Below are 26,630 nucleotides of genomic sequence, written 5' to 3' on the forward strand. Positions count from 1 at the left end.
TAATGTCTGATCAAAACTTATTTTCTACTTGCCTAGTACCACTTAAGTTATCGTATAGTGTTCAAACAATTTGGTAAAATCAAGTGCCTTCTTCAACACAATTCTGCCGCCCACTAAGAATTCAGTATATTGCTGAAAACTCTTTAGTTTTAAAAGAAGAAAAAAAATAACTTGACAAGCAAATCAATTTGTTTGAGGAGAGTGCAATGATTATTGATGTAGAAATAATGAAACCAGAAGTTGAAAAGAAGCTTGTAATTAAAGTAAGCTTCGATCTTAAGCTTACAATGATTGATGGAAAAGCAGTTTTTTTTTTAATTTACCGTATATGTAGGGTTTCCAATCGGTTTAAATCGTTAACCGAAAACCGCGGTTTTTCGTTAAAACTGATATAAATGAAAACTGTCGGTTTTAAAAAACGGATTTGGCGATTTTTTTGTATAATGTCTTTTGAATGTTTATTTATTATAGAGAAGTATAAAAAAACAAGTTTAAAAGTAATTAAATTTTCATTTATATAGATTGTATTTTGCTGGAAAGCTTTACAGATCTTTTCATTTTTAAAATTGTATTCTAAAAAAAAGTTTGAATAACGAATAAACACGCAAACATATATGAATATAAAGTCTAAAGTATAAATTTAATTTTTTTAAAATAATAGAACCATGTCATCAATTTGGAAAATTGCTATCTGGCGTAAAATTCCAAATTCAAGGGATGCTAAAGGCATCTGTAATACATACGATTCTGTTGTAACATGCTCCTGTGGATCCACAACTACTTTGCGAAATCATATTTTGCGTCATGGACTTATCGATAGTCCTGCGACTGGAGAACCAAGCAGCAGCTCAAGTCCACCACCGGGAAAAAAAAAAAACCATGGATAGTTGATTACAAAAAAAGAGACTTAAATAAATTGCAGCTGATCTAGCTACAGATGGTGTTTTGATTTATGCGATAACGAACAACTTTATTCGCTCATCGATTCAACAAAGAGGAAATCATCTTCTTAAAAGCCTTACAACTGTGATGAATTTAATCCATCAAGATTTTTCTTATAAAAAGGAAGTGATGAAACAAAAAATTATTGAAAAAATTCAAATGGGACATAAATTCAGCTAAGTTCATGAATAATACACACCTTTGAGGCACACAAGGTATACTGGTGTCAACCTGCATAAAAGTGAATGTAAGAAAATCTATAATACTAGCCTCATTAAGATTTATGGTTCCTGTCCAGCTGAAAGTTTAATTGAAAGTATTAAGTATCATTTAAATTCATTTTGTGTCTGTATCGATAGGATGTAGTAAGTTAAACTCAAGATGGTGCAGCAATCAACCAGAAGCTCATGCATTTAACGGACATTGTTGATCAGTTTTGCTTTAATCATGGAATTCATTTTAGTGTATACAATACGTTATACAAGAGAAATAGAGACACAAACGTACCAAGTCCCAAGAAAATAGACAGTGATTTAGAAGAGGATGAACACGGAATTTACAATGATAACTTTGGTTTTGAATTAGCAAACAATAAGATTAATGTTGACTACCCTAAAAATTTAATGAGTGCACAAAAAGTAGTGAAATTCATAAAAATGTCATCAATTTGTTATCAAATTTTTCAGAAAAAAGTTACTGAGAAACTTGGTAAAGAAATCAAACTGCATCAAAATATTTGTCATTGTTGAAATTCACTTTTTTTATGGCTGCACCTTTTTTAAAAACTAAGAAATGTTTATTTCAGATATTTGCTGAATTAAATGCTCTTGATACAATCAACAAGTTAGATTTTGAGTCATTAGCTTCATTACATGCTGCTTTAGAGCCAGAAAAACTAGCAGTGGAATTTCATAGCAGAGAAGATGCAACGTTATTGAAAGCAGATATGTTCTTGAATTCATGCTTCCAAAACTTTTTGCTCTGAATACAGAGATCGCATCTTTATTGCATTCAAATTTAAAAATGCACGCCGATGAAAGATGGAAATGTTATGCAGTTGTTAAGGTGTCTAAAAGATCCTTCAGGTGCTCCATTAAAAAATATTTTAAATTTTGCTGGAAAACTTGCGTTTAGGCTTTTTCGATTTTCTTCTAATGATGAGGAACCACTACTAGCTAAAGCACCATGTACAACATTGGAAAGTTCACCTGTTTCCCTTTAGGATGAATTAAACCCACTTTTCAATAAAGATATCACCACACATTTGCCCAAATCTAATGATCAATTCAAAAAACTTAAGCAAGAGTTTTTGTTGTACCGAAATACGGGAAAACGAACATTAAATCTTGAAAAAATTTCCAGTGCGATTCTCTCTATAAAACCCACATCAATTGATGTTAAACGCATTTTTCCGAGCTGAAACTTTTTTACAATAAAAATAAGTCATTATAAGTTTTATTTCGAAACATAAAATAATGTTAAAACACTTTGTTTAAATAACTTATTTAATAAACAATGCAAGATAAACTTACATAAGTTTCATTATCTATCAAGAAAAATCGAAAACCCCAGTTAACCGCAGTTTTTTTCCTAATTAAAATTCAAACCGCGGTTTTTTATAAATGCGGTTTTTTGAAAACCGTAAGTGTCTAACTTCAATTTTCTTAATGCTTCTTTATGCTTAAGACTTTTTTTAAATTTTAACGTTACTATTAAAGTTTTACGTTAATTTTTTAATCAAATCGCTGTAATTATCAACTAATTAGTCTTCAATATCATATAAACTTCAAATTTCCAGACAAATAAATTTTTTAACGTCACAATGCATTGTAAAGTAAGAATTAAATAGTCTAAAATCTTGAAATTTTAAAATCTATTTAAAGTTTAAATTATTGCTAGTTGCAGCTGATTTTATTTATTAGTATTAAACAACCTTTATACTTCCTATATTTTCATAATTCCGATTTTAAGAGAGTGGGATTTAGTTGGAATCGAATACTTAAGTATATGATTTTTATGTATTTATAGTGAAATGATTTTCTTTTTTATTTCCTTTTTTGAAAACATTAAAATAATAAAAGTTCGTTATAGATAACAACGGTTCGATGTCTTTAACAAATTTAAAAAAAACAAGCTATATTGCTTAAACAAATATCTTGACTTTAAATCGGTCTTTTTATAAAAGCAAAAAAAAATCGTCGATTTTGAATTAAAAAATATATCATAAAGAATACATGGTCGCAGCTGCTTTTTTTTTTTTTGAACAATAAATGCCGTTTAGTAAATGCAAAAATCAGACAATTAAACAATCTTCGAGTGGCATTTAGATAGAGGAAGATGACGAAATTTAGAAAAACTCCTTTAAGATACCAACAATTCTTATTGTATAGAATTTAAAAACAAGGCAACCACTGCTTAATCTTGTAAAAAAAAAAAATTTAAATCAGTATGGTTAATGAAACAATAGATTTTGAAACGCTGTACAGTGTATTGCTAAATGGACAAAATTCAGTTTATGAAATCAATTAATTGATAATATTTACAGTCCCGCATTGGTAATAACTTGCAGTGTTAGTAGAGCAATGAGTGATAAGTAATTTCATTTATTAAAAACTTTAATTACAACTTTAAAACGTTTGTAATACTATTTAACAATATTTTTAAAGAAGGTGTATTTTCATTGCATTTATGGATTAAATTTAGAGGATGATGGACCATTTTTTTAAAAAAAAATTGATAAAATCTAAAGTTGGTTAGAGGGAGCAGGAGTAAAATTGCAAATAAGTATATATCAGCGTTGTCCCCTTTCATCATCTAGAGGAATTCGCGGACGACCTAAACTCGTTCTTTAAAACCAAAAACGGAAGGTTGAAGACTTGGTCAAATCACAAAGTGCAATGAGTTGACCAAAAAAGAAAATCAAAAGACTTTATTTGTGGTTGCCGGCAGTTGAATCGTGACAAGCCATTAGCTTATTACATTAACTCTAAATGCACCAGCCATTGTTATAAACAAGCGCCTAGGTGGTCTTTAAAGACAGGGACTATAGTATTTCCATCATATTATAGTCTATGCAAGTCAAAAGTGTTATGTTGTCCAATAGATGAACTTATTTTTGTGATAGAATCACGTGTCGAAAGAACCAACAAACAATTAAATTCAAAGTTCTTAAAAATCTTACTCTTCTCACGTCATTCACATTAATTAGCAAATGAAGATGTGATAGGAGCTCTGGTCACAGCACTTAAAAACAGAGATTTACAAACTCTGTTGCTAGTAATGAGTTTCTGTTTGTAGTTTCATTTGTTCCTTTGAGACTGAGTGACAACCAAAAATTATTTGGCAAAATCTGTGACCTTAATCCACACTTTATTGACGACCAATTAAGTTTACAACAGAAACCAAGTTTAAAAAAAAACTCAACTTATTCGAATGTCTATAAGACCCAACAAATCTCCAATTGTTGTTACTAACCTAATACACTGAATGATAAATGGAAAAGTTTTTAACGAATTGACTGACACAAGTTTCCAACATGTTACATTTGTGTTACGACTCTGAAAACGTGTATTCGTTTTTTTGAGTGTATTTTGCACATTAGTTATTGCTTAAATATAAAAAAATGGCATTTTAAAAGCGATGAAGATAAATTTAGTGTTAAGTGGTGAGATTACGGGTTTAGACGTCAATCTCTTAAAAACTTTCATTATTTTATTAAGAGCACTTTTCTCTGGCTATTATATTAATTATTATAAGTTTGAAAAACTTTGTTCTGCAATTAAAACTCTTTACCATAATCTATATCCGTGATATTATATGTCTGTCACTGTGCACAAAATACTTGTACATAGCACAGAAGTTATAAAAACATCCCTTTTTCTAATCGGGCAACTATTGGAAAAGTCTCAAGAAGCCCACAATAGCAATTTTTTCGCATTTCACGAGCATCATACAAGAAAAAACTCACGTATTTCTACAGATATAGATTTGCTCAATATGCTTTTGGTAACATCAGATAACTCCATTTACTCACACAGATAATTGTCAGTGAGAAAACGGTAAAGACAATTAAATTAATCTGACAACTTCAAAACTTCCGTTAGAAGTTTTGAAGTTGTCAGATTAATTTAATTGTCTCGCCTGTAAAATCATCACAGCTGGTTGCAATTCTGTATGATGATAAAGATTATTTAAGCCCGATTTTTTGGATAGTGAAAATAACAATTATTGTCCAATGATAATTGTTAAAATATAATTTTTTATTTGTATTACTTAGTAAACTTTTAAGGAATTATAGTATTTTCAATACTATAATTCCTTAAAACTTAAAATAACCAAAAATGCGTAACTAATCAATAAAACACCAAAATATTATTAATTGGATTCTTAGGAGTCAAATTGCAGGACAAATTATTTTTGTCCACCTAGCTTGTTTGGAGCGATGCGTTGCGCGTTTGAAAACCGTGAAATTTTTCTGCACATTAAGATGACACTAGTTTTTTGAACGAAAATTTTTTTTGTTATTTAAAAAACTAATTATTTTTTTTTTTTTTTTTTTTTTTTTTTTTTTTGAAATGCATGAAAAAAATGCATATTTTGATATTCATAACTATTCTGCATATTTTGATATAACTTTTAAACTGAACTTAAAACGTTTTAATTTTTGACGATTTGTTTCAGGTTAGTATATTTCCTATATTTAACAAACCAACGTCAAATTCCATTACTGTTAATGACAATATATTAACAAACTCAATATAAGATACATCTCGAAAATCAGGAATAGTTAAAACGAATTTTTCAGACCACTTTCCTACATTTTTTTTCTTTTTCTTAAGTTGCTACAAATATTGATAATTCAAAATTCGCATGTTTTAAAAGAATTATTAATGAGTCAAAATTGTATTACTTAAAAATTTAACTACTTGCTATCGACGTCGAATTGGACAGAGTTCTACCAAGGAAATAGTTGGTAAAAATAAAGTTTATTCTAAATAAATGCCTTCTAGAACAACTACTAACAAAAAAGATTTATGAAGCGGTGATATCTCTAATGTGGTGCTGATTATGCATTTAGAATTTAATGCCCTAAATATTTACTTGAAAAATACTTAAAGATTTCTCACTGCTCCATTAAACTTCAAAAAATTAAAACAAGACAAACTCAAAAAAGCTGTCAAATTTTTCAAAATAACTAAATCACCACGTATTGATGACATCTTTTGTAAGGTAGCTTAAGGTATATACTTATATTCTAAAAAAATTATAAATAAAAGCAATACGGTTTCCAAAAGCAACAGTAACAGAGTATGCAGTCCTTGATCTTACCAACAGAATTAAAAAACTACTTAACAATAAAAAATTTACATTAAGGATCTTTATTGACTTGTCGAAAACGTTTGACAACGTCGATAATGTAATTTTACTTAAAAAAGAAAAGCAAAAATGGTATACAAAATCAAGCCTTAAAATGATTCAAAAACCTTGATAACATTATTATACATAAAAATAACAACTCAAATAAAAACTAGATGTGTCTCAAAGTTTCTTGTCTGCTCCCCTTTTGCTTCTGATTTTTATTAACGACCTTCCAAATGTCTTAAAAGCTTTAAAGCTATAATGTTTGCAGACGGTGCAAACTTATTCCACAACAACATTCTATTCCAATATTCTATAACAACAAACTATTCCAACATTCTATTCCAACAACATTCTATTTTAACATTCCAACAACATTCTATTCCAACAATAAAATATATTGTTATGCTTAAATAAAATATATTGTTATGCTTAAATAAAATATATTGTTATGCTTAAATAAAATATATTGTTATGCTTAAATACAAATATATTGTTATGCTTAAATAAAATATATTGTTATGTTTAAATAAAATATATTGTTATGCTTAAATAAAATATATTGTTATGCTTAAATACAAATATATTGTTATGCTTAAATACAAATATATTGTTAGGCTTAAATACAAATATATTGTTATGCTTAAATAAAATATATTGTTATGCTTAAATAAAATATGTTGTTATGCTTAAATACAAATATATTGTTATGCTTAAATAAAATATATCGTTATGCTTAAATAAAATATATTGTTATGCTTAAATACAAATATATTGTTATGCTTAAATAAAATATATTGTTATGCTTAAATAAAATATACTGTTATGCTAAAATACAAATTAGATCTGTTTTAGAGTACTTTACGACAAACTTTTTTGAAAAAAGTTTGAACAAGTATAATACAAATGCGATAGGAAAATTAAAATAACCGTTCGATACAATAAGACTCTCAAGATTCTTGACTTCAAATCAAGGTTCCTAATTATACAATAAAATAAAATACTGTCTAATAACGAATCAATGATAAATTAGAATAACAAAAACTCTTTGAAAATTAAATTAAAAAATCTAATTGCTAAATTAAACAACTGGAAGAAATTTTTTAAAACTACTTTCATTCATAAAAAAAAAAAGCACGCTCGGAGGGGAAGAGGGGTTCTGCAAATGACGTATGTGAGATGGGAGAGCAGTGGGTCAGTTATAAAAAAAGGAGACACCTAATTAAAAAAAATATCATAAAATGTTAGATAAATAAGTTAAAATCGTAAATGCTTTTAGGGAGGTGTAGGGTACTCAAAAAAGCGTATAACAAAATGCGGGGGAGGGGGGGATGGACGAAAAAAAAGCGTACGTACTTTATGGACGACCCCTAATTATTATAAAAAAAATTTCTAAGTTTTTATCAATTAAAAAGTGACTTGTTTATGTATACTATATTTTTAGTATAAAGGTACTCGATGACAAGGCTGATTTCAGCTTTCTGTTAGCTCCCTACGAATACGTATAAATAATTGCAGCCTAACCTTTTTTTCTCTTTTAAAAAAAGTATAACAGTTTAATTAATTAAAAGTATAACAGATAAATTAATACTTGTTGAAACATACCACAAAATGCAAAAGTTTACAAGTTATAATAAATATAGTAAAATATTTTATTCTTAATAATATAGATATATTTATCGGAGCTTTATACCTCAGTGGCCATTGGACGTGAAAAAGACGTCTTTTAAACGTCTTTGGAACGTTTTGGACTTTTTTAGGTCCGGTGCCCACTGGGACGCTTATATTATGTTATTGTCGAATCATCTTATTATTTTTATATTGATATTGTATACAACTGTTTTTTGGATGTATACTTGGTATATTTTATGCTTACGCTATTTTTTTTATTTTATTTTTTTTTATATCTACACCAATAATATGTTATTTTAGAATGGTTACTTGTTACATTGTAGTTATTAAATATATATGTACTAAATATAAAAATAAAATAAATAGAAATTTTTTTATTCAAAAAAAACATTTTAAACATATACCGTAAAATCGTAAAAGTTCGATCACTTAAGCTTTGAACATTCATTTATCACGCATAAAAAAAATTATAATTTTTTCGCCTGAAACATAGAAACATTTATATTGATAATTGATTCTGCAAAAATAAAAAAATGAAAAATAAAAGCTACTACTCAATATTTAATTTCAGATAAGAATATCTACTAAGTTTGGTCGCTATATAAACCCTAATAACGCATCAAAAACTTTACGTCACAAATAATGAAAACTAATTTTTAAATGTTATATTATTGTAAAATGATGATAAAATATCAGGTAATACCAGTAACCAAGAAGGGCGTTGCTCCGGGCTCAAAAAAAACAATATATATGGGGCACCAAAGAAAACAACAAGCAGTTCATTAAAAAAAGGCCTTTTTAAGTATAAATAGAATTATTTTTATTATAATTAGTCAAGCATTTTATTAATTTGGCCTTTGTCACTTTCGCAACACCAATGGCTAATAAAATAAAAAATATTTTTTCAATTAACAAAAAAATACTGCTTTTCTTTAAATAAGCATTGTTTATTGGCAATTGCTCATATTGTCGACCAAAGAAGAACAGCAAGATCCACACAACCATTCTTCACAGGACTTGCAACGCATCCTTAATTCCTAGCAAACATTGTTTTAGTGAATTTGGTTTGGACCTATATAAAAATTTTTCAGCGGTTCATTGGAGTTTTGCTCACTGGTTACTGAGTTGTCCATTAGTGGCAGCCACTATAAATGGCAAGCCGATAACTTTTCGATATGTTAATGCAGTTGGTCCATTAAGTAACCGATAAGCAAATCGGCTATATAATGGACCATTGTCGGTTACATAATGGTCCATTAAGTAACCGATAAGCAAAACTACAGTGGTCCACTCAAAATGCCTATATAAGTCCATTAAAATTTTGCTATAGAATGTTTGCTTGGATTGTTGTTGTGCTGTAATTTTATTTCCAAAAAAAATGTCACAAGCTTGACATTTTTTTGAATTCAAAGAATCATCAGATTTACAGTCTTGATATATGGAAGTTGCTTTGGATTCTGATATAGTCGGAATTTTAATTAAATTTTCACAAGCAGTTGTGCAGCATGTTAAAGAAGGTCTTTGTTTTAATAAGCTTGAAGAAGTTTGTTTACTTGAAATTCTATGCTTTTGTATACTTGAAGGAATTTCTGGAATCGTAGTGACAGGTATAGGCAGTGTTGGTAAGGCTTGAATACTTTGAGAAAAATTGATCCGATAGCTAGTTTTTTACATTGTTGCCGAAGATGCTTTGGTCAATAAGCTCTTTGAGCAACCCAGGGCAGCTAGGTTTTTGAGATCTTTGAAACCGCTTTCAATGAAATGTTTGTTCAGGATTCCGTTCTATTTACTTTCTGAATGCGCCTATATAAAGTGGCTGTAGCACGTGAGATAAATAAGCCAGTAACTTAAAAATAATGATACTCTCATCTTTTACTAATTAAATTGGTTCCAGCGTTACATGTGAATCATGGCTGTCTATGAGAAGGACTTAGTAACTTTCAAGGTTGCGGCAATGTGAAACAAATATCTTTTCAAACCATTCATCAAAAGCAGGTCTTTCTATCCAGCTAGATTGCATGACACCATAGATAGCACCGTTTAGCTCGTTGTGAGTTGAAAGCCATATGGACATTAATCTAAAAATTCAAATAATGAAATAGCAGTTTGTAAAATGCGGAGTTTTTTGGACTTTTTGCACATCTGTTTTAAATGCTTCTTAAAAGAAATACCCAAATTCATCATAAATGCAATTACCTTTGGCCTTGGAATAAAACATGAACAGGCAAGATTGTTAAAGCTTCACAGCAAACAAGTACTGTGACAGAAGCTTTTCTGTTGTTATTGCAAAGTTTCTTAGGTCCTTTTAAACACACTTTTTGACACACTACCTTAAATTCTCATTAATCACATTGACGGCCAGATTTATCGCAATTAAAAATGTGGAGTGGCTTAGTTGCGAATCCAAATATGTTGTACATATCAGCAACTTAAGCAAACTTTGATTAAATAATTTAAAGAAATTATAAAGAAAGTCATTAAAATGCTATAAGTTTATAGAAAAGCTGTTTAAAGAAAACTTGTAAATATGGCCAACATTGAATTTTATCATTTAAAATTTGCGCTTTTTTTTAATTAAAAAACAGTTTATTATAAAATGTATTTGTATCTAAATATATAGCTTTGATAAATACCATCGATCAACAGTGCCTGGCTGAGTCAACATTGTTTGACAGCGTATTGTGACGGCATAGTGGCTGGTGATTCAAAATGGAGTCTAACAATGTCTGCACTAATTGGCAATGGAATTCACCAGATCTTAATTGCATTAAACATGTATAGGCAAGGCTTTAGAACAGCGTTTTTTTAAAAATCGCAGACCCCAAAACCGCCAACAACTTATCACAAAAGTTCAAAAAGAATGAGCTTTCATCAACCACGAAGAATCCTATTTACTTATTGAAAGTTTTTGCGCCAGAATTCAGGAATGTTTTGGTAAAAATAGTGGAATAACTTACTACTGATCAGTAACATTGTTCTAAAAATTTTGTGAAAAAGTGAATAAAAATGATTAACTTAGGGGAGTTGGGGGCTCTTTGATCTGTGGGGCAGCTTGATCTATTAGCGCTACATCATCTATTCATAATTATATATGCGTGACGTCATAAGTTACTATCAGCATATACTTCCGGCTATTTATTTTCGTTGTTGTTTTGTCAAAAAATCAATTTTGCGAATTTTAAAAAATAAAAGTTTGATTTTCACGATAAAAGGTAAATTTGATAAACATGAGAATTATTCATATATTTTTATTACTATGTTAAATATTTATAAAATATCAACTGCAGTCACTAGGTATTTTATCGACGTATATTTTATGGTATGATTTCGCCGTTGAATGTTATTTATCAGCGAGATACAGCCATTATTACATGATGTATACATATAGGTGTTTCTTGATCTCTCTTACACGGGGCTGGTTGATCTGAGGATCAAGGTGTCCCATACTAAAATTATGATACATGTATAATTTGTTGTATTTAATTTCATTAGAATAACTATTGAAATGCATTCATTACACAAAGAAAAAATAATTCCATTTGCTAGATAAATAAAAATTATTTTATCAAGATAGAGTAATAATACTCGATTTAATTTTGTTGAATTTTTGATAGACATAAATATGTATCAGCTGCCGCTGGATTTGAAACTGTCGATACGAAAAGTCAAACATTTGAATAAGATGATTGCGAACAAGAGTAATTTTTTGTCTTACGTTTTCCATGCTGTTCTCATTGAAGAAAAAGATCGGGCTATTGGGCAGTGGTGCACGCTTGGTGTCGAGGTTCAATACCTGTGCGTAGCAGACGCTTGGTCAATTTATTCTGAGCGTCTGTATTTAAAAATAGCTGCTAAATTTATGTCACTGTTTCTCGTTCATTTAGTTTTACGTTGTTTTTCTTCATGTTTAGTTTATTGATGCTGCTTCATTGATTGATTGACTGAATTTGTATTATTACTTATGTTCTTTTGTTATGTTACTGTCATTTTTGTGACGAATAAAGATATATATATATATATATATATATATATATATATATATATATATATATATATATATATATATATATATATATATATATATATATATATATATATATATATATATAATTATTGTATCAAACTCTAAAAATGTTTATGATTTTTATTCAAAATTTCGGATTTGGTGTTGACTGAAAATGGTTAGAAATAAAATAGAGATAGAGGAATGGTACCTCCCAAAACAATGAGAGCAGCTGCGGATGAAGTTTTATTGATAAACAAGCCTAACAATGAAGCTGCTCGAGAGTTTGGTATCGATCGTATGTCATTGAAAAGATATGTTAAAAAGCAAAGACTTAATCCGGGTGTTACTTAAACCGAGATTTAATACACGACAGGTCTTCACAGAAGAAGAAGAAGACTACTTATCAAATTATTTGTTTCAAGCTTCGAAGATGAACTATGGTCTTTTAACGAAAACAACTCGCCAATTAGCATATGAAATGGGTGTTGCTAACAATAAAGTTTGTTCGGATTCATGGATTAAGAACAAAATGGCAGACATCGATTGATTACTGACCTTTATGAAAAGAAAACCAGAACTATATTTACGAGCTCAGAAGCTACCAGCTTTGCAAGAGCGACAACTTTCAACAGATTCACCGTTAGAGAACTTTTTCGGAATCTCCGAGAAGTGCGAGAACGTCATCAGTTTTGTCCACAAAGCATTTATAATGTGGACAAAACGGACTAACAACCGTACAAAAGCCTGTTAAGGTTATTGCTAGTAAAGGTGTCAAACAAGTAGGTAGCATAACATCGACAGAAAGAGGAACTCTCGTGACAGCTTGCTGTGCTGTAAATGCGATCGGCAATTCGATACCACTACTGTTCGTTTTTCCGAGGGTGAAGTTTCAAGATTTTATGATTAAAGATGACCCACCCAAATGCGTAGGGTTTGCTAATCCATCTGGTTGGATGACATCAGATACCTTTGTCGAGTGGTTGAAACATTTTATCAAACATTCGCGCTGTTCAAAAGATTCTCAAGTTCTTCTTGTGCTAACCACGAGAGTCATATATCTGTGGCAGCCCTCAATTTGGCGAAAGAAAACGGAATAACAATGCTTAGTTTTCCACCATACTGCAGTCGCAAGTTGCAACCGTAGTACAGATCTAGCCTCTGAATAGGTATTACAGAGCCTCTGAATAGGTATTACAATGCGGCTTGTGGCAACTGGCTAGTCAGCAGTACCAGACTGATGAATATATATGACATTGTTCCGATTGTGTATGAAGCATACGGTAAAACCTTTGCAAAATCAAACATTGAATCTGGTTTTAAAGTTGCCAGGATCAAACCATTCAATCCGGACATTTCCACAGATGACGAATATTTGCCAGCATCAGTGATTGATCGTCCAGCACCCACTCCTACTGTTGAACATCCGGAAATCATTGCAGGTATTTCAGAAGCTATTACATCTAAACCCGATGAAAATCTGCAGAAAATGGCTAGCTTGGATGAGCGAGACTCTTCTGAATTAGCAGGACCCTCTGTTGCTGTAGCAAGACCATCTGTTGCCGTAACAGCAACCCCAAATATTGTAACGCTGGAAGTTCTTAGACCCTTTCCGAAGGTTCCAGCCAGAAAACAACAATTTAAAAGTAGGCAACAAAAAACAAGAATTTTGACACTCCTGTTTGAAATGAGATTTGTTTGGCAAAAGAAAAAACAAAACAAAACAAACAGGAAAAAAAAAAGTTTCCATTGTTCAGAAAGATCCAAAAAAGACCGCAAGAAAGCTTAAAACAAAACATGTTGCCACAAGACTTCAGTTAAAAGAATCCGATGATGAGTTTGAGGAAGAATTGAGACTTTGAATGATAAAAAGTAATAAGAAAAAAATGCTACAAGCGCAGCAGTTGAAAACGATGAACCAATGGAACTTTCCGATGATTCTGATAATATTCATCGCCTACCATCGCTTGAAAGTGATGACAGTGAAAATGATTTTGAAATGATATCTTCTCAACAGATAGTTGAATCGTCAGACATGAACTTCGACTTTGATGCACTGAATGTGAAGGATTTTGTTCTTGTTAAATTTAGTACAAAAAAGAAAACTATTCATTATGTTGGACAAATCTGTGAAGAAGAAAATATTTGAAAAGAGAAAATTTAAAATCGTATAAATTCATCTCTGTCAGTGAGAAATTGTACCAGTTTATCAGAGATGATATCGTATGCAAGCTTCCCGATCTAATGCAGCATGGTGGCACAACTCGCCTCGGTCGGCATTTGATTTTCAATTTAAATTTTTTAGTTTTTGCAAACATTTTTTGAAATTTCAGCTGAAAAAACTTGTCAACTAAACTTTAAATGTGAATCTCTTGGCAGAAATTTGAAGAACTATGTTTTTAATTATGCTTTATTGCCAACTTTTTATTGATTTTGTAAAAAACTGTATATAAGATCAAAGTGCCTCATAGTGCAGATCATGGTGCTCCATATATGGGGCACCTTGATCTGCACCGTGATCCTTTGTAGGTGATGTTATAAAGTTGAGCTCAAGCTTACTAAATATTATTTGGACCAAAATTAGCTTGTTGATTTGAATAAAGAAATAAATATTCTTTTAAAAATATTGAAAAGTATTGTTGTCTGCAAGGGTTTTCAAGTAATCAACTATAAACCATAAAAAGGATCAAGGTGCCCCCATCTCCCCAGCAACTGAGCTAAAGTCATTTATAAAGGACACTAGTAGGGTCAGAAATTAATTGTAAACCCTATAGTTCATATCAGTCATATAAGCTTACAAGTAATTTTTGAAATTAAAATTTCCCTGAAAATCGACCGGTATATTTTATTGTAAAACAGGTTAATTTTGAAATTATAAACAAATTTTTCATTCAAATAGAATAACATGGCAAGTATCCATTATAAAAAATGTCAAGATTTACAGGTAAATTTTACATTAGCAACACTAGTTTATATATTTTTCCTTAAATAACCGAAGTTACATGGTGACCGAACTCAGGCGATTTTACGGTATAGATGTTAAAATCTTTTATCAGTGTTTGTATCAGTATTTAACTTATATTAAAGCATTAAGAATTATTTTAGAGTAAGAGCAGCATTTTGCTAATTTATAGAAAAAGTTTTGTAGGAGACAAACTTTTTTTTTGAATGTAAAAGTTTTTTTTTTATTATTTCCATTAAAAGTATTTTGGAGAATGTAAAAGTTTTTTTTTTTACTTCCATTAAAATATTATTGTAAAATAAGTAAAATAACTAAATTATTTTATTTTGTAAAACGTTGTGATTGGGTACTTCCACCAATCTTTATTTTTTGAAAAATATTCTAACAAAATGTATATTATTCGTGGTATAAAATGCCAGGTAAATTGAAATTTCAACACACACCTGCACTTTTCTCAAAAAAAAATGCTTAAAACATCTTTCTACACTAATTGCAGAATATAATATAATGCCAAGTAAAGAATAATGCCAAGTTAAGGTGGTTATTATGTAAAAAAAAAACTTTTTGTTTACCTACATATTCATATGCCAAGATTAGTTTAAAAGAAAAATACTTCTTAATATATCTAAAAATGCTCAAAAAAAATTAATTTGCTTTTTTTTTGCTGATTCAGCATAAAATGCAAAAAAATCAATGAAAAGGAAAACAACATTTTCTCAGCCTTTTTATTACATTATAAGCTAAAACTTACAACACTGATAGATAATAAAGTAATAAACAAAAGCTTACTAGAAAAACTAAAAACTAAAATTATTTTTAAAATGGCAGCACTTTCAATTTTAAAGGGTATTATCGGTACAAAACCCTAAGGTAAAATATCAATATATTCAAATGGAAACAAGTTTAAGATTAGTTCTAGTAAGGTGTTGTAGTTTTATCTATAAAGAAACAACCCTGAAAATTTAAACTCAATTGCATATCTGGTTAAAAGGATATGAATGATTTGTTGTTTGCAGTCAGACAAAAAAATACAATTGAGAAATAAAGTTTAGAAACAATATATTCATTAAAAATTTCCTGAAACATAAAAGTCTACTCCCTCTTTTTCTTTCTCCTTTTCAATGTAACCCTTTCTGATACATCTCCTTTTCCTTCTAGCCACTTTTTGCTTAGGAGTTGAATTTTACATTGTGTTCTTTACTCTCAATATTTTTTTTTTTTTTTATTCACCTCCTCAAGGCCGAGAAGGCCACTACAGATGAGGAGGCTACTTATTAGTGGTTAATGACCCTCTCTCAACTCTATAGCTCCGAAACACGAACCTTGACGAACAAGGCTACTGCGCGGAAAAACAAGTTGAGCGCGGTACTACCAGGGACGTGGTGGGGATCGAATTTGGAACCTCTCGCTTATGAAGCGAGCGCTTTACCACTACACCACTACCGCATATGTCCTTCTTCCATGAGCCTTGGATCATAAAACTTCCAGGCAAGAGCTGCAATAATTGAAAATTCTTGTGAAACCTTAAACCATCATTATATTTTATTACAGCTGAAGCAATACCCAGATCTTGTACCATTTTAGTAACAAAAATATGTTTTGAACACTTTTTCTAGATAATCTGGTTGAAAGCTTTATTTGGATTTTGTGTTGCACCATTCAGACATCTTGATAACAAATCATCTGACCGTAGTGCCAAGAATGTGTCTTTTTAATAGCAAGAGGCAGATTAATTGATGGCTTATAATTTTTGTCATTCTGCCAATACTTGCACCAGCTTTCCTTTGTACGTGGACAAAATAGAGTAATGCCACAATACAGCCAAAACATATTCTTTCATATTGTACAAAGCTTTATGGTCTCCACTCCATGCTGCTAAGGTATTTTGCCTAATGCTCATGCCATAAAAGTTTTGCATTTTATTATTGATCTTGTCTGTCAACCTTGTCATTCCCTGATATAATTTTTCTGTCATTTAACTTTTTACCCTTTAAGTCACATCGAATTTGACGTAGCCAAATACCTAGGCATTTTTGGACATGACCAACGTACTCTATCTTTACTGGGACAAGATAATCTCCGTATGGCTTTGCCTTAACGATGTTCTTATAGTATTCAGTATCTCCGTCTCCTATATAATCAGAATAACGCATATTGCAATTTACCAATGATTCTTTAAAAAATGATAAAGCACCTGCTGATTCCATGGCACCTGATGACTAAAAGTGGTTGAAGTCACAAGCATGTGTATTCAAAAACTTTCCATAAACGCTTTTATTGGTCTTACTTTGCCACAAAGCACACCCACGACAAAACTTTGAAAATACTTGGTAATCAACAACTTTACGGTTAGTTTTTGCAACAGCAGCGCATACACCATTTAGAGATGAATGACGACGTTTCTTCCATTAACCATCAATTCCAATTTGTATATCAACAATATCATTTTCAGCTGCACTTGGAAAATTTTTGTTTCTAACCTCTGTCACAGCATTCTTCATGCTATCACAAGAGGCAGCTTCATAAGTTTTAATAGGTCAGAGTTTATTTCATTATACGAGAACAAACTCATTGGTGGGGGCATATTCAAGATAGATGCAAATACTTTCATTGCCTCGTGACCTTGTCCAATTTCTCTAAAGGCCATAACAGTTCTCACATTAATTTCTTGAGATTTTACTCCTCTGGTATCTCTATCAGACATACTAAATGCTCGGGATGAATTATAGAAGTATGTCCATTCATAAATTGCACATTTAATACAAAATTTTATTGAAAATCTCTTTGCTTTTTCATCAAGATATTCAAGAGCAATTTCCTTAGAATTACATTCACCACAGGATCCAATGCTACAAATTAAATTTTTAAATATTGAGAAATGAAAAAACAAATACTCGTCGTGTTTAGTTAAAGGTTGATCAACAAAGTTAAACATTTCCATAAATAAAGCTTATTTATGGAAATGTTTAACTTTGTTAAAATAGCACGTGGCAATATATATATTCCATCATTATTTGTATCTTTTTCAGGTTGTTGCGAAAAAACTTTTTCTTAGTATATCTATTTCCTTGAAATATTCGGTTAACTTTTCTTTTTTTTAAATTTTTATTCTTTGCCATAATAATTTTTTTTAACAATTTTAAACTACCTTCTCTCTGCGTAACAAATAACATCAAAACATACTCTTTTGCTTTACAACTCTGGTTCAAAAGTTTAGTTAATTATACAGACCAAACAAATAAATAATTATATTTAAATCTAGTTAATATATGTAAAAAAACAATTGGTTGCTATGCGCAACACTAAGTAAATTTTTTTTACTCTTATCGACTAAAACAATTTTTTTACATTTTTTTATTTTTAAGCACACGATATGTTTAATATTGTTGAAAAGCCAATTAAAGTTCACACAAAGTTGGCTAACAAACTAAAAAACACATTTTTTCACAAAAATCGCTATTATTTTATTGATAACCACCTTAACTTAATAAACCACATGATCTTATCATGAAGACATTTTGCATTTATATCACAACAAAAATATAATTTTTTATAATAAATAATAAAATCAAAACAATTAAAAAATAAAAATAGATAAATATATTTTGCGTTGAAATAATTATTTCTTTTATTTTCTGTATAAAAAAAAAGATAAAGTACATTTAAAAAAAAATTCAAAATTAGGTGACGTCATTTTATTCTGCATTTATTGACGTCATTTTATTCTGAATAAGGTGACGCCATTTTATTCTGAAGAAATAGATCACGATTAGAAATACAAAAGTGGTCATTTTTATTTATGCAAAATTTTACCGACGCCAAAATCATATTTGTTTTTGGATTTCAAATAATAAAGATTTATAAATGTATTAGGCAATACATTTTTTTTTACATTTAAACATGACAATGTTTAAATGTAAAAAAAAATATTTGTCAATATTTTACATACATAGATTAATAATACTCTACCTAAATATATTTGAAATTTGAAACTAAGTATATTTATCTATGTTTCGAGCTACATAATAACAGTAACATAGCTAACACAGCTACACAATAAACAGTAACATAGCCGTCAAATTTCTTATATGCTTTTTTCTATTTTTTTTTTTTTTTTTTTTTTTTTTTCTAAAGAGTGCCAAAAGAAAAGAATGATGATGTATCTGATGATGATGTATCTAGCATTTTAGCTAGATGGTTTCTAAAGACAAATGAAAAGATTCTATAGCTGGGTTTTCTTTTAAACATAAATAGTTTAGTATATTATTAAAAAGTTCTAAAATTTAAAACATGTAATAAATAGTTTTATTAAACAAAATATTTAATAAATAAAAAAAAAGTAATAAATAACAAGTATATATGAATAATTATTAAATCAATGTCGTTGAGCGTATACACATGGGTGTCTATGTGTGTGCGTGTGTGAGCGTAATAACTTTACTTTTTAATTCTTTAAAATTGTACAATCAACATAGATTTCTAAATCAATTTTTTAATCTACGTAAACATACTATTGTTTTTAATAATAAACTTATAGATACATATGCATATACCACATATAGATGCATGTTATATATAAAAAAAATAATAACAAGAAGCAAATAAAAAGGAAACGTAAAACTTGTACATTTTTTTATTGACGTGTTTTGCGTATCAGTTGTCCAGTTAAATTCGAATTTGAATCTTTGTTAGATTTAGAGGTAGTCGTACGCCCAGCACCTTTAATTTTACTTGTAGCAAACCTTGCATCTTTGTTATCTTTAACAAACGAGTCAGGATTAACCTTTCGACTTGATAAACGAACTAGGAAAAAAAATGTTCATTATAAACCGTAAGCTATAATTTTCCCTCCCCCCCCCCCTTCCCCATGATAAGGGCTCAGTTGAGTGTGGAGGGCAGCTGGCTTAACAGCTTCTATCCAAGCAGTTTAAAGTATTTTGAAAAGATGATTGACAACTCCTATAAGGCGATGTTTCCATCGGTGGGATTATATCCAAAATAAGAGCATTATCAAGCCTATTAATGCAACAACCCCGAGATTTTTTTATTTTTATTAAAGAGGTTGTATTACTATTTTATATATAAAATAATATATATAAACTTTATTTATTTATTTATACTCAAGTCTCCTTCTAAAACCCGATATATTATTATTATGTGTCACGTCAAAGCACTATATTTTATTATAATGTGTCACGCATTTTTTACGCTTCTTTTGTTATAGTCACTTTAAAAAAGAAATAAAAAATTTCGGAAACCGGTTAATCTTTGTAAGAGGTTTGTGTTAAAGAGGTTGAAAACTGATTTTGATCGATTTTGAAAAAATAATATATTACTGATGGAACAAAACCTATTTGCTAAATAAAATTATATGTAAAAATATTAAAATAAAATTACTGAAGGTTCTTCAGTAATCTAGCTGGGTTGTCGCTCAACCCCGCAAGATTACTCGAGGTTAGATTTGATTGAGCCCAGTGTTCGCAAGTTTCCAGATTTGGCAAGACACTTGGATGTGATTTGAAGACCACAACTTATATTTGCAACTTTCATATCGCAAGCCAAAATTAGTTAAACTCTATTTGCATTAATCAATGTTCAGATTTGTTCAATGCTGAAGTGAGTTTCTGGCAAAACTTCTCATACCGCAACAAGAATTGGTCTCTTAACCCCAGTGTCTTTGCCAGTCCGTTAAGTAAGAGATTGTTTTTGAGACGATGAGCTTGTATCAACCCTTAACGCAGTATCAATATATTTAGACAAAACTTGAGAAAATCTTTACCACCATCAATTCAGAGATTTTAAACTTAACAAAATATCCACCAGAAATTTTCCGAGATTAAATAACATGATTCACAGACTTGATCAGTTACTAGAACTGTACTAGAATTTGCTTTTTCCGTCGGTAATTTTTAAGTCACTGTTAATGAAGAAATCACTCTAATGTTGACCTGCCCTTAAGAAATTTTTATAAAAGTTTGGCTCTAGCATCTTGCTGCTTGATGTTTGGTTTACAGTTCTTACCAGTTTCTTTAATGCATCGTTTAATAGTCTCGTATTTAATTTGTATATTTACGAAAGCTAGAGTGGTCAATTTTGGAGCGCTTGATAGTGGCTTGGCATTACTTTGTCCTGAAACAAAAACATACATATTTTATTTTTATAATAAACTATGTTCAGAAAGTTTGTTTAAAATTTTTAAATTATTTATTTTTAAAGTGATTCAAAACTTGTTAAAAATATACTTTCCAAAAATTATCTTGTCTCTTTTTTAAAGAGCAAGTCAAAAAGTTTCTTTATTGGATAATTCTTTATTTGAAATAATTCAAGATGCAATTTATTTGGCTGGTTTTCCCTGAACTTTATTTAAAAGCTTTGGTGGGGCAAACCTTTTCCTAAAAGGCAAAAGCATGTGCTGCAACTTACATTTGGTTCATACTCAGTGGTGATTTGCTCCTGAAGAGGATGTTTTTCTTGCAGCTTTGAACGACCAATATGGCAGATAAGCCAATAACACATCATGCCTTTTGTTTCAGGTCTCACTTTTATTAAATGGAAATTAAACAAAAGAGGGAGTATAATTTCTTTCCACTTTTGTTTCTTTCGCAAAATTGTTCTATACAATTCACAGAGTCCTTGTACTCGAGAATCACTGATATTGATCTTTGTCTCGTACACTTGGCGAATTCGATCTGCTTCAAAAGCAGTAAGCTATCATAAACATTTTTTCCGACAGAGCAAGCATTTTTTGATTTTCATTGTGAACCTTTGTTGATTTGACGTTGCAGCAATTCACTCATTCCAACTTTATCAAATTAAACTATCCCTTTTAACCTAAATTTATATTGGATAACAATCCATTAACATACCTACATATATTATTAATTACAAAGAATTAAAATTAAGGAAATGTTTACTTAAATTACAAGGAATTAATTCTTGCATAATTTTTTCCTTTAAAAAAAATTATTATTAAATTAATGACATTCACGCCGTGCATAAGTCAAGTCAAACCACGCTTTAAATAGCAAATCAATATTTTGGTCTATTAAATAAAAATGGTAGTTGTAGCAATAAAACAAATATGACAAAAATTGTTAGTATTACAGAGTAGAACACTCATGTAACCATTATTTTGACAATAGTGACCGAATATCACAGTAGCCGCCCTACGGGCATTTGTTTTTCAAAGTTACGTTCTAAATGTCTTTTAAACGTTTTTTAAACGTCTTTTAAACGTTCTTTACGTAAGAATTTAGAAGATATAGAAGACGTTTAAAAGACATTTAAAATACATTTAAAACGTAACTTTTAAAAACAAATGCCCGCTCGGCGGTAACGTTTTGATTTATAAGCAGCAAAAAACTAACAAAATATAAATTAAAACTGCCTAAATATATAACCAATTAACTAAACCGGCTGAAATTTTATCCATAGCTTGGTGCGGCTGTATTAATTGCACTAATTTTTATCAAGTTATACTAAGTGGTTCTCATTTTACTTTATTTAAAGCTATACTATAGTTTTTTCTAATTTAATTTTTTTTTTGTAATTTTAAGCAACAATAATAAAGAATTATTACTGTTAGTTAAAAAATCAGAAATATTATATCAATCATAGCTTTTTTGCTGGATTTTTTGCAGCAATTTCAAATTCTATTTAATATTGCCGGTGAGATTTTATGTCATAAAGAAATCATAAAGAAAAACGTACATTTTAACTGATAAAGTAACAATTGTTAGCCACTGAATATTTTGCAAAAAATGTTAGGCGGAAATAAGAACAATGAATTTTGCAACTTTGTCGTAAAGGAGATTTAAATAAGTGTAAAACCACTCGCTACATTTATCATTGCTCACAACTCAAAGACAGTTTTAAAAACAATTCGGATGAAACAGATTTATTTCTGCAAGAAATATTAATCGGTAGTGCGCATTGCAAATTTCTAATCATTGCTAATCTTGACTAGCAAAAGTTTTCTTGGAAACACAGGTTACAACAGTCTTTAGTTGAGTTCAATAGGTAATTAAAATGTAGGAATACTTCAATCAATATTAAAGGAATTGATTAATTTATTCCCACCGTTTACATGGGTAAAAGTTGTTATATTATATGATAAATATTTATATATACATACTGATTTAAATTTAGTTTTCCGAACTGATTTAGGGCGACTTATATATACAAGTTTTAACTTATATTTGTTCAAACTACTCATCAAGCATGACGTCATCCACTTTTTTTATAACTTAGTATACCTTTAGCTACATTAATAGGTTCTTATTACACATTTAGTTAGAGTATGGCAAGAGGTTATTTTTTAACTATATATTACATTTATTTAACTATACATTTAACCATAAAATACCATTTGACTGTTGAGACATTTAAAACTAACCTTAAGCGGTCAGTATTTGGTTAGCTAACCACAAGCGGTCAATTTATGGTATATAAAAAAAAGGCGTTATTAGTTTTATGTTTTTAAACTTTATTGTTTTCATATATTTTATAGAATGATTGAAAGAAAGCATTTTGAACCGCAGGTAAACTAACAGAAATAGAGCCTTCCAAGAGTAATTAGTTTTAAAAACTCCAAACTCTGGATCAATTTGATAAAGTTGATAAAGAGTGTTTATCAGTTGATAAAGAGTGTTTAAACCTTCCAAGCCTAAGTCAGAAAAACGTTTTTACTTGCTTCATTCAGAATAATAGCTTAAATCTGATTTTCCTTTCAAGCGTAATAGAACAAAATTTTTGTCATGTTTAAAAAGAAATAGAAAAAAAAAATCAATAGCATATTGTTAAAAAAAAAAAAGCAGTTTATTTGTTGCTATTAAACGCATATATTAAATTCTATGTATATCTGCCTCAGCGTGTCTCCAGCCATGGTGACCTTTTTATGACAAAAAATTGAGCACGTCGTGGTGATAAAGTAATTAAAAATTGTTTTCGATAATTTTAATTTAACAACCGTGTGTTTCAATACTGCTATTAAATAATTAGGCATCCAATAATTGTTAGGGTAGAGCGGGGCATACAGGGACACTTAAGAAGCAAATGCTAGTTGCGGATAAACTAATCATAGTTAATACCGTTTTTTGTAAATTTTCTAAAATTCGTTGATATAAGAAAATGAAAAAATAAGAATAAAAATTCTAAAAATAAGTTACGACAACTAAAGTAACGAAACTCTAGACAAGCAAAACTTTTACATTTTGCAAGTGAGTGGGGCAAAACGGGATAGTTAAAAAGCAGCAGTTATTCGTCGATTGTAAAGCTTTAAAAATGATAAAAAATGAAAAGTATCTATTGTCTAAATATGTTCAGACATTAAACTCTCAAAAAAGTAATACACCCATAGAAACTTCACGCTCTTACACCCATACACCACAAAAATGAAGTAACAGCTGAAATAAAATAAAAATTTCTGTGTTTTATTATAAAATATCTCCGCTCTACTCTAACCTATATATTATTAAATTGGTAACTACTACTAAATTTGAAATTAAAATATTTTATGGATCACAATTCACACAAAAAATATCCTGAAATTTACCTTTGGAAACATTTTTGATGAGCTGGCTTAATAACAATATTCCAATGTAGAGCAAATTTAAATATGTCATATTTATCAACAGCTTTTCTAATTCTAATTTCCCTTTTACTCACAGCTAAAATTGCATTTCATCCTATTTTGGATGATTGATCTTTCTTATATAATTACTTACCATCGTTGTTTACATTAAACTCTATTAATAATCAGGTTAACTTATAAAAATAAGAATTTCTTTCAATTTATTACTAAAACAGCTTTTCTGAGCAGAAAAATTATATTTTTGATTAAAAACAAAATCATCACAACATCACAAAACGGTAGTATTATATTTAATTATATGAATAACTTGTAGTTCCGATAGGCCCCACAAAAGTCATTTTGCTGAAATTAATACTATTCAAAAAGTTCAATTCTATATACTTTTTTAAAACCAGATTTGTAAACAAACGGCTGTTTTTTTTACTTTATATTTGTAAACAAATAATTCTAAATACATTTATTTAATTTTAAAACATATATTTAAAATAAAAAGGTTTTGTCTAACTGTCTTATGTCGTCCGTGACACTCAATTTGTTATGTAAAAAAGTGAAACAAATTTTCACAAAAACGAAAATGTCATTTTCTAAAGTTCACAAGGATAACACACCAATTAGGAAGCACTTTTTGCACTCAAAAGAACTTGAATTGGCCAAGTGCAAGCTCTGCAACCAAGAAATTAAGTGCAAAGGAGGAACCACAAGCTCCATGAGGAACCACCTGAGGACAAAGCACAACATCACGTTTGCTGCTTTTGTTACTCCTGAAAGGAAACTCGAAGTCATCAAACCCATTGATTCATTTTTTAAGACAAAGGATCCTGTTGATGTTGTTTTGGCTGAGCTTACTTTATGAGTTGGCCCTTTCGTGTTTTCTCAACTAGTCAACGTTTGAGAACAGCTCTAAAGACACAAGAATATAAATTGCTCAAAGATGCTAAATCGATTAAGGCTCTGCTGATGAAACATTATGAGGATATCAAGAAAACATATCAGCAGCAGTTTGCAGAAAAGAAGCTTGTTGGTCACAAATTTAGCGTAACCCTTGATGAGTATACTTCATCCAGAAACAGAAGATATATGAACATAAATGTTCATATGGAAGGTGATTATTGGAATCTTAGAATGATCAGGGTACATGGGTCTATGCCAGCAGAGAAATATTGTGTAATTGTTGACGAGAAACTTAAAGAATTTGGGCTACATTTTACCTGTGATATTGCTGCAGTAACCATAGACGGAGCTGCTGTGGTAACAAATTGGTAACAAATCTTGAAATCATATCACTAGATATGATTTCAAGATTTGTTATCTATAAGAAATGTATTTAAATGTCACTGATTGAGTTATCAAGCGATATTATGGTTTCTGATTTTGAGTTTACCACCTTATAACCAAGAAGCTTCTCATAACTTTTGTAATTTACAATATTTTTCTACGAAATTTAAAATCTGTCGATAAATTTAAATTTAGTTTAAGATAGTAAAGTTGAAAATTTTACTCATTAGTGCCCTCGCGGCACTAATGCAGTAAAATTTTGTCTTGGACAAGTAAAGTTTTGTCTTGGGCAAGGGGGGGGGAAGGTTTTCTTTCAAGAGCATATGTAATATGTGTTCATAACAAAATATTCAGAATGAAATTGAGTTTCTTGCTAATGTTTTCCCAAAATGGGTATTCATACAAACATATTTCATATATCGCTAAACATTATAAACTATCATATAAATATACAATAAGCCAGCAAATAGACCCTGGAAATTGTAATACTGGCGTGAATACCCAAACTAAGCATTATACTTAAAGGAGAGTTTTGTAAAGTAGGTGTAAAAACCGTTTTTCGCTATGATAATTCTTTACTTAACATTTTATGTTGCAATATATCATTATTGCATCCAAATAGTTATCTTGGTGTCTTTCAGTTAAATTGTTTATGTGGTGCGAGTTACGTCGGTGAAACAAGAAAGAATATTTCCACACGTGTTAATGAACACGAGAAAAACATAACTAAAGGTAATTGGAACACATTGATAATATTCAAACACGCCCAACATTGTAGTGGCTCAATTAACTGGACTAAACCAAAAATAATTTCTGTTACTCCTAATAACTATAAGCGTAAGATTCGCAAAGCAATTGAGTTACAG

The 26,630-nt window shown here is 29.8% G+C and overlaps 1 protein-coding gene across 4 annotated transcripts in view; it reads right to left on the bottom strand.

Moving 5' to 3' along the window:
* Positions 1–7,152: 7,152 nt before the first annotated feature.
* LOC101237035 (uncharacterized) overlaps positions 7,153–26,630 on the bottom strand; it is a 37,344-nt gene continuing 17,866 nt past the window's right edge. For 2 of the 4 annotated variants that reach the window (XM_065791971.1, XM_065791974.1), the window contains exon 5: positions 19,180–19,700. In XM_065791971.1, the coding sequence (XP_065648043.1) occupies positions 19,531–19,700 (170 nt within the window). In that variant the 3' untranslated portion in view covers positions 19,180–19,530. Of the gene's footprint in view, positions 7,280–11,268; positions 11,379–19,179; positions 19,701–26,630 lie in introns of those variants that run through there. The other 2 variants (XM_065791973.1, XM_065791972.1) reach the window with 2 other exon arrangements.

The sequence above is a fragment of the Hydra vulgaris genome, chromosome 03, assembly GCF_038396675.1.
Source record: "Hydra vulgaris chromosome 03, alternate assembly HydraT2T_AEP".
In the NCBI taxonomy this organism is placed as follows: Eukaryota; Metazoa; Cnidaria; class Hydrozoa; order Anthoathecata; family Hydridae; genus Hydra; species Hydra vulgaris.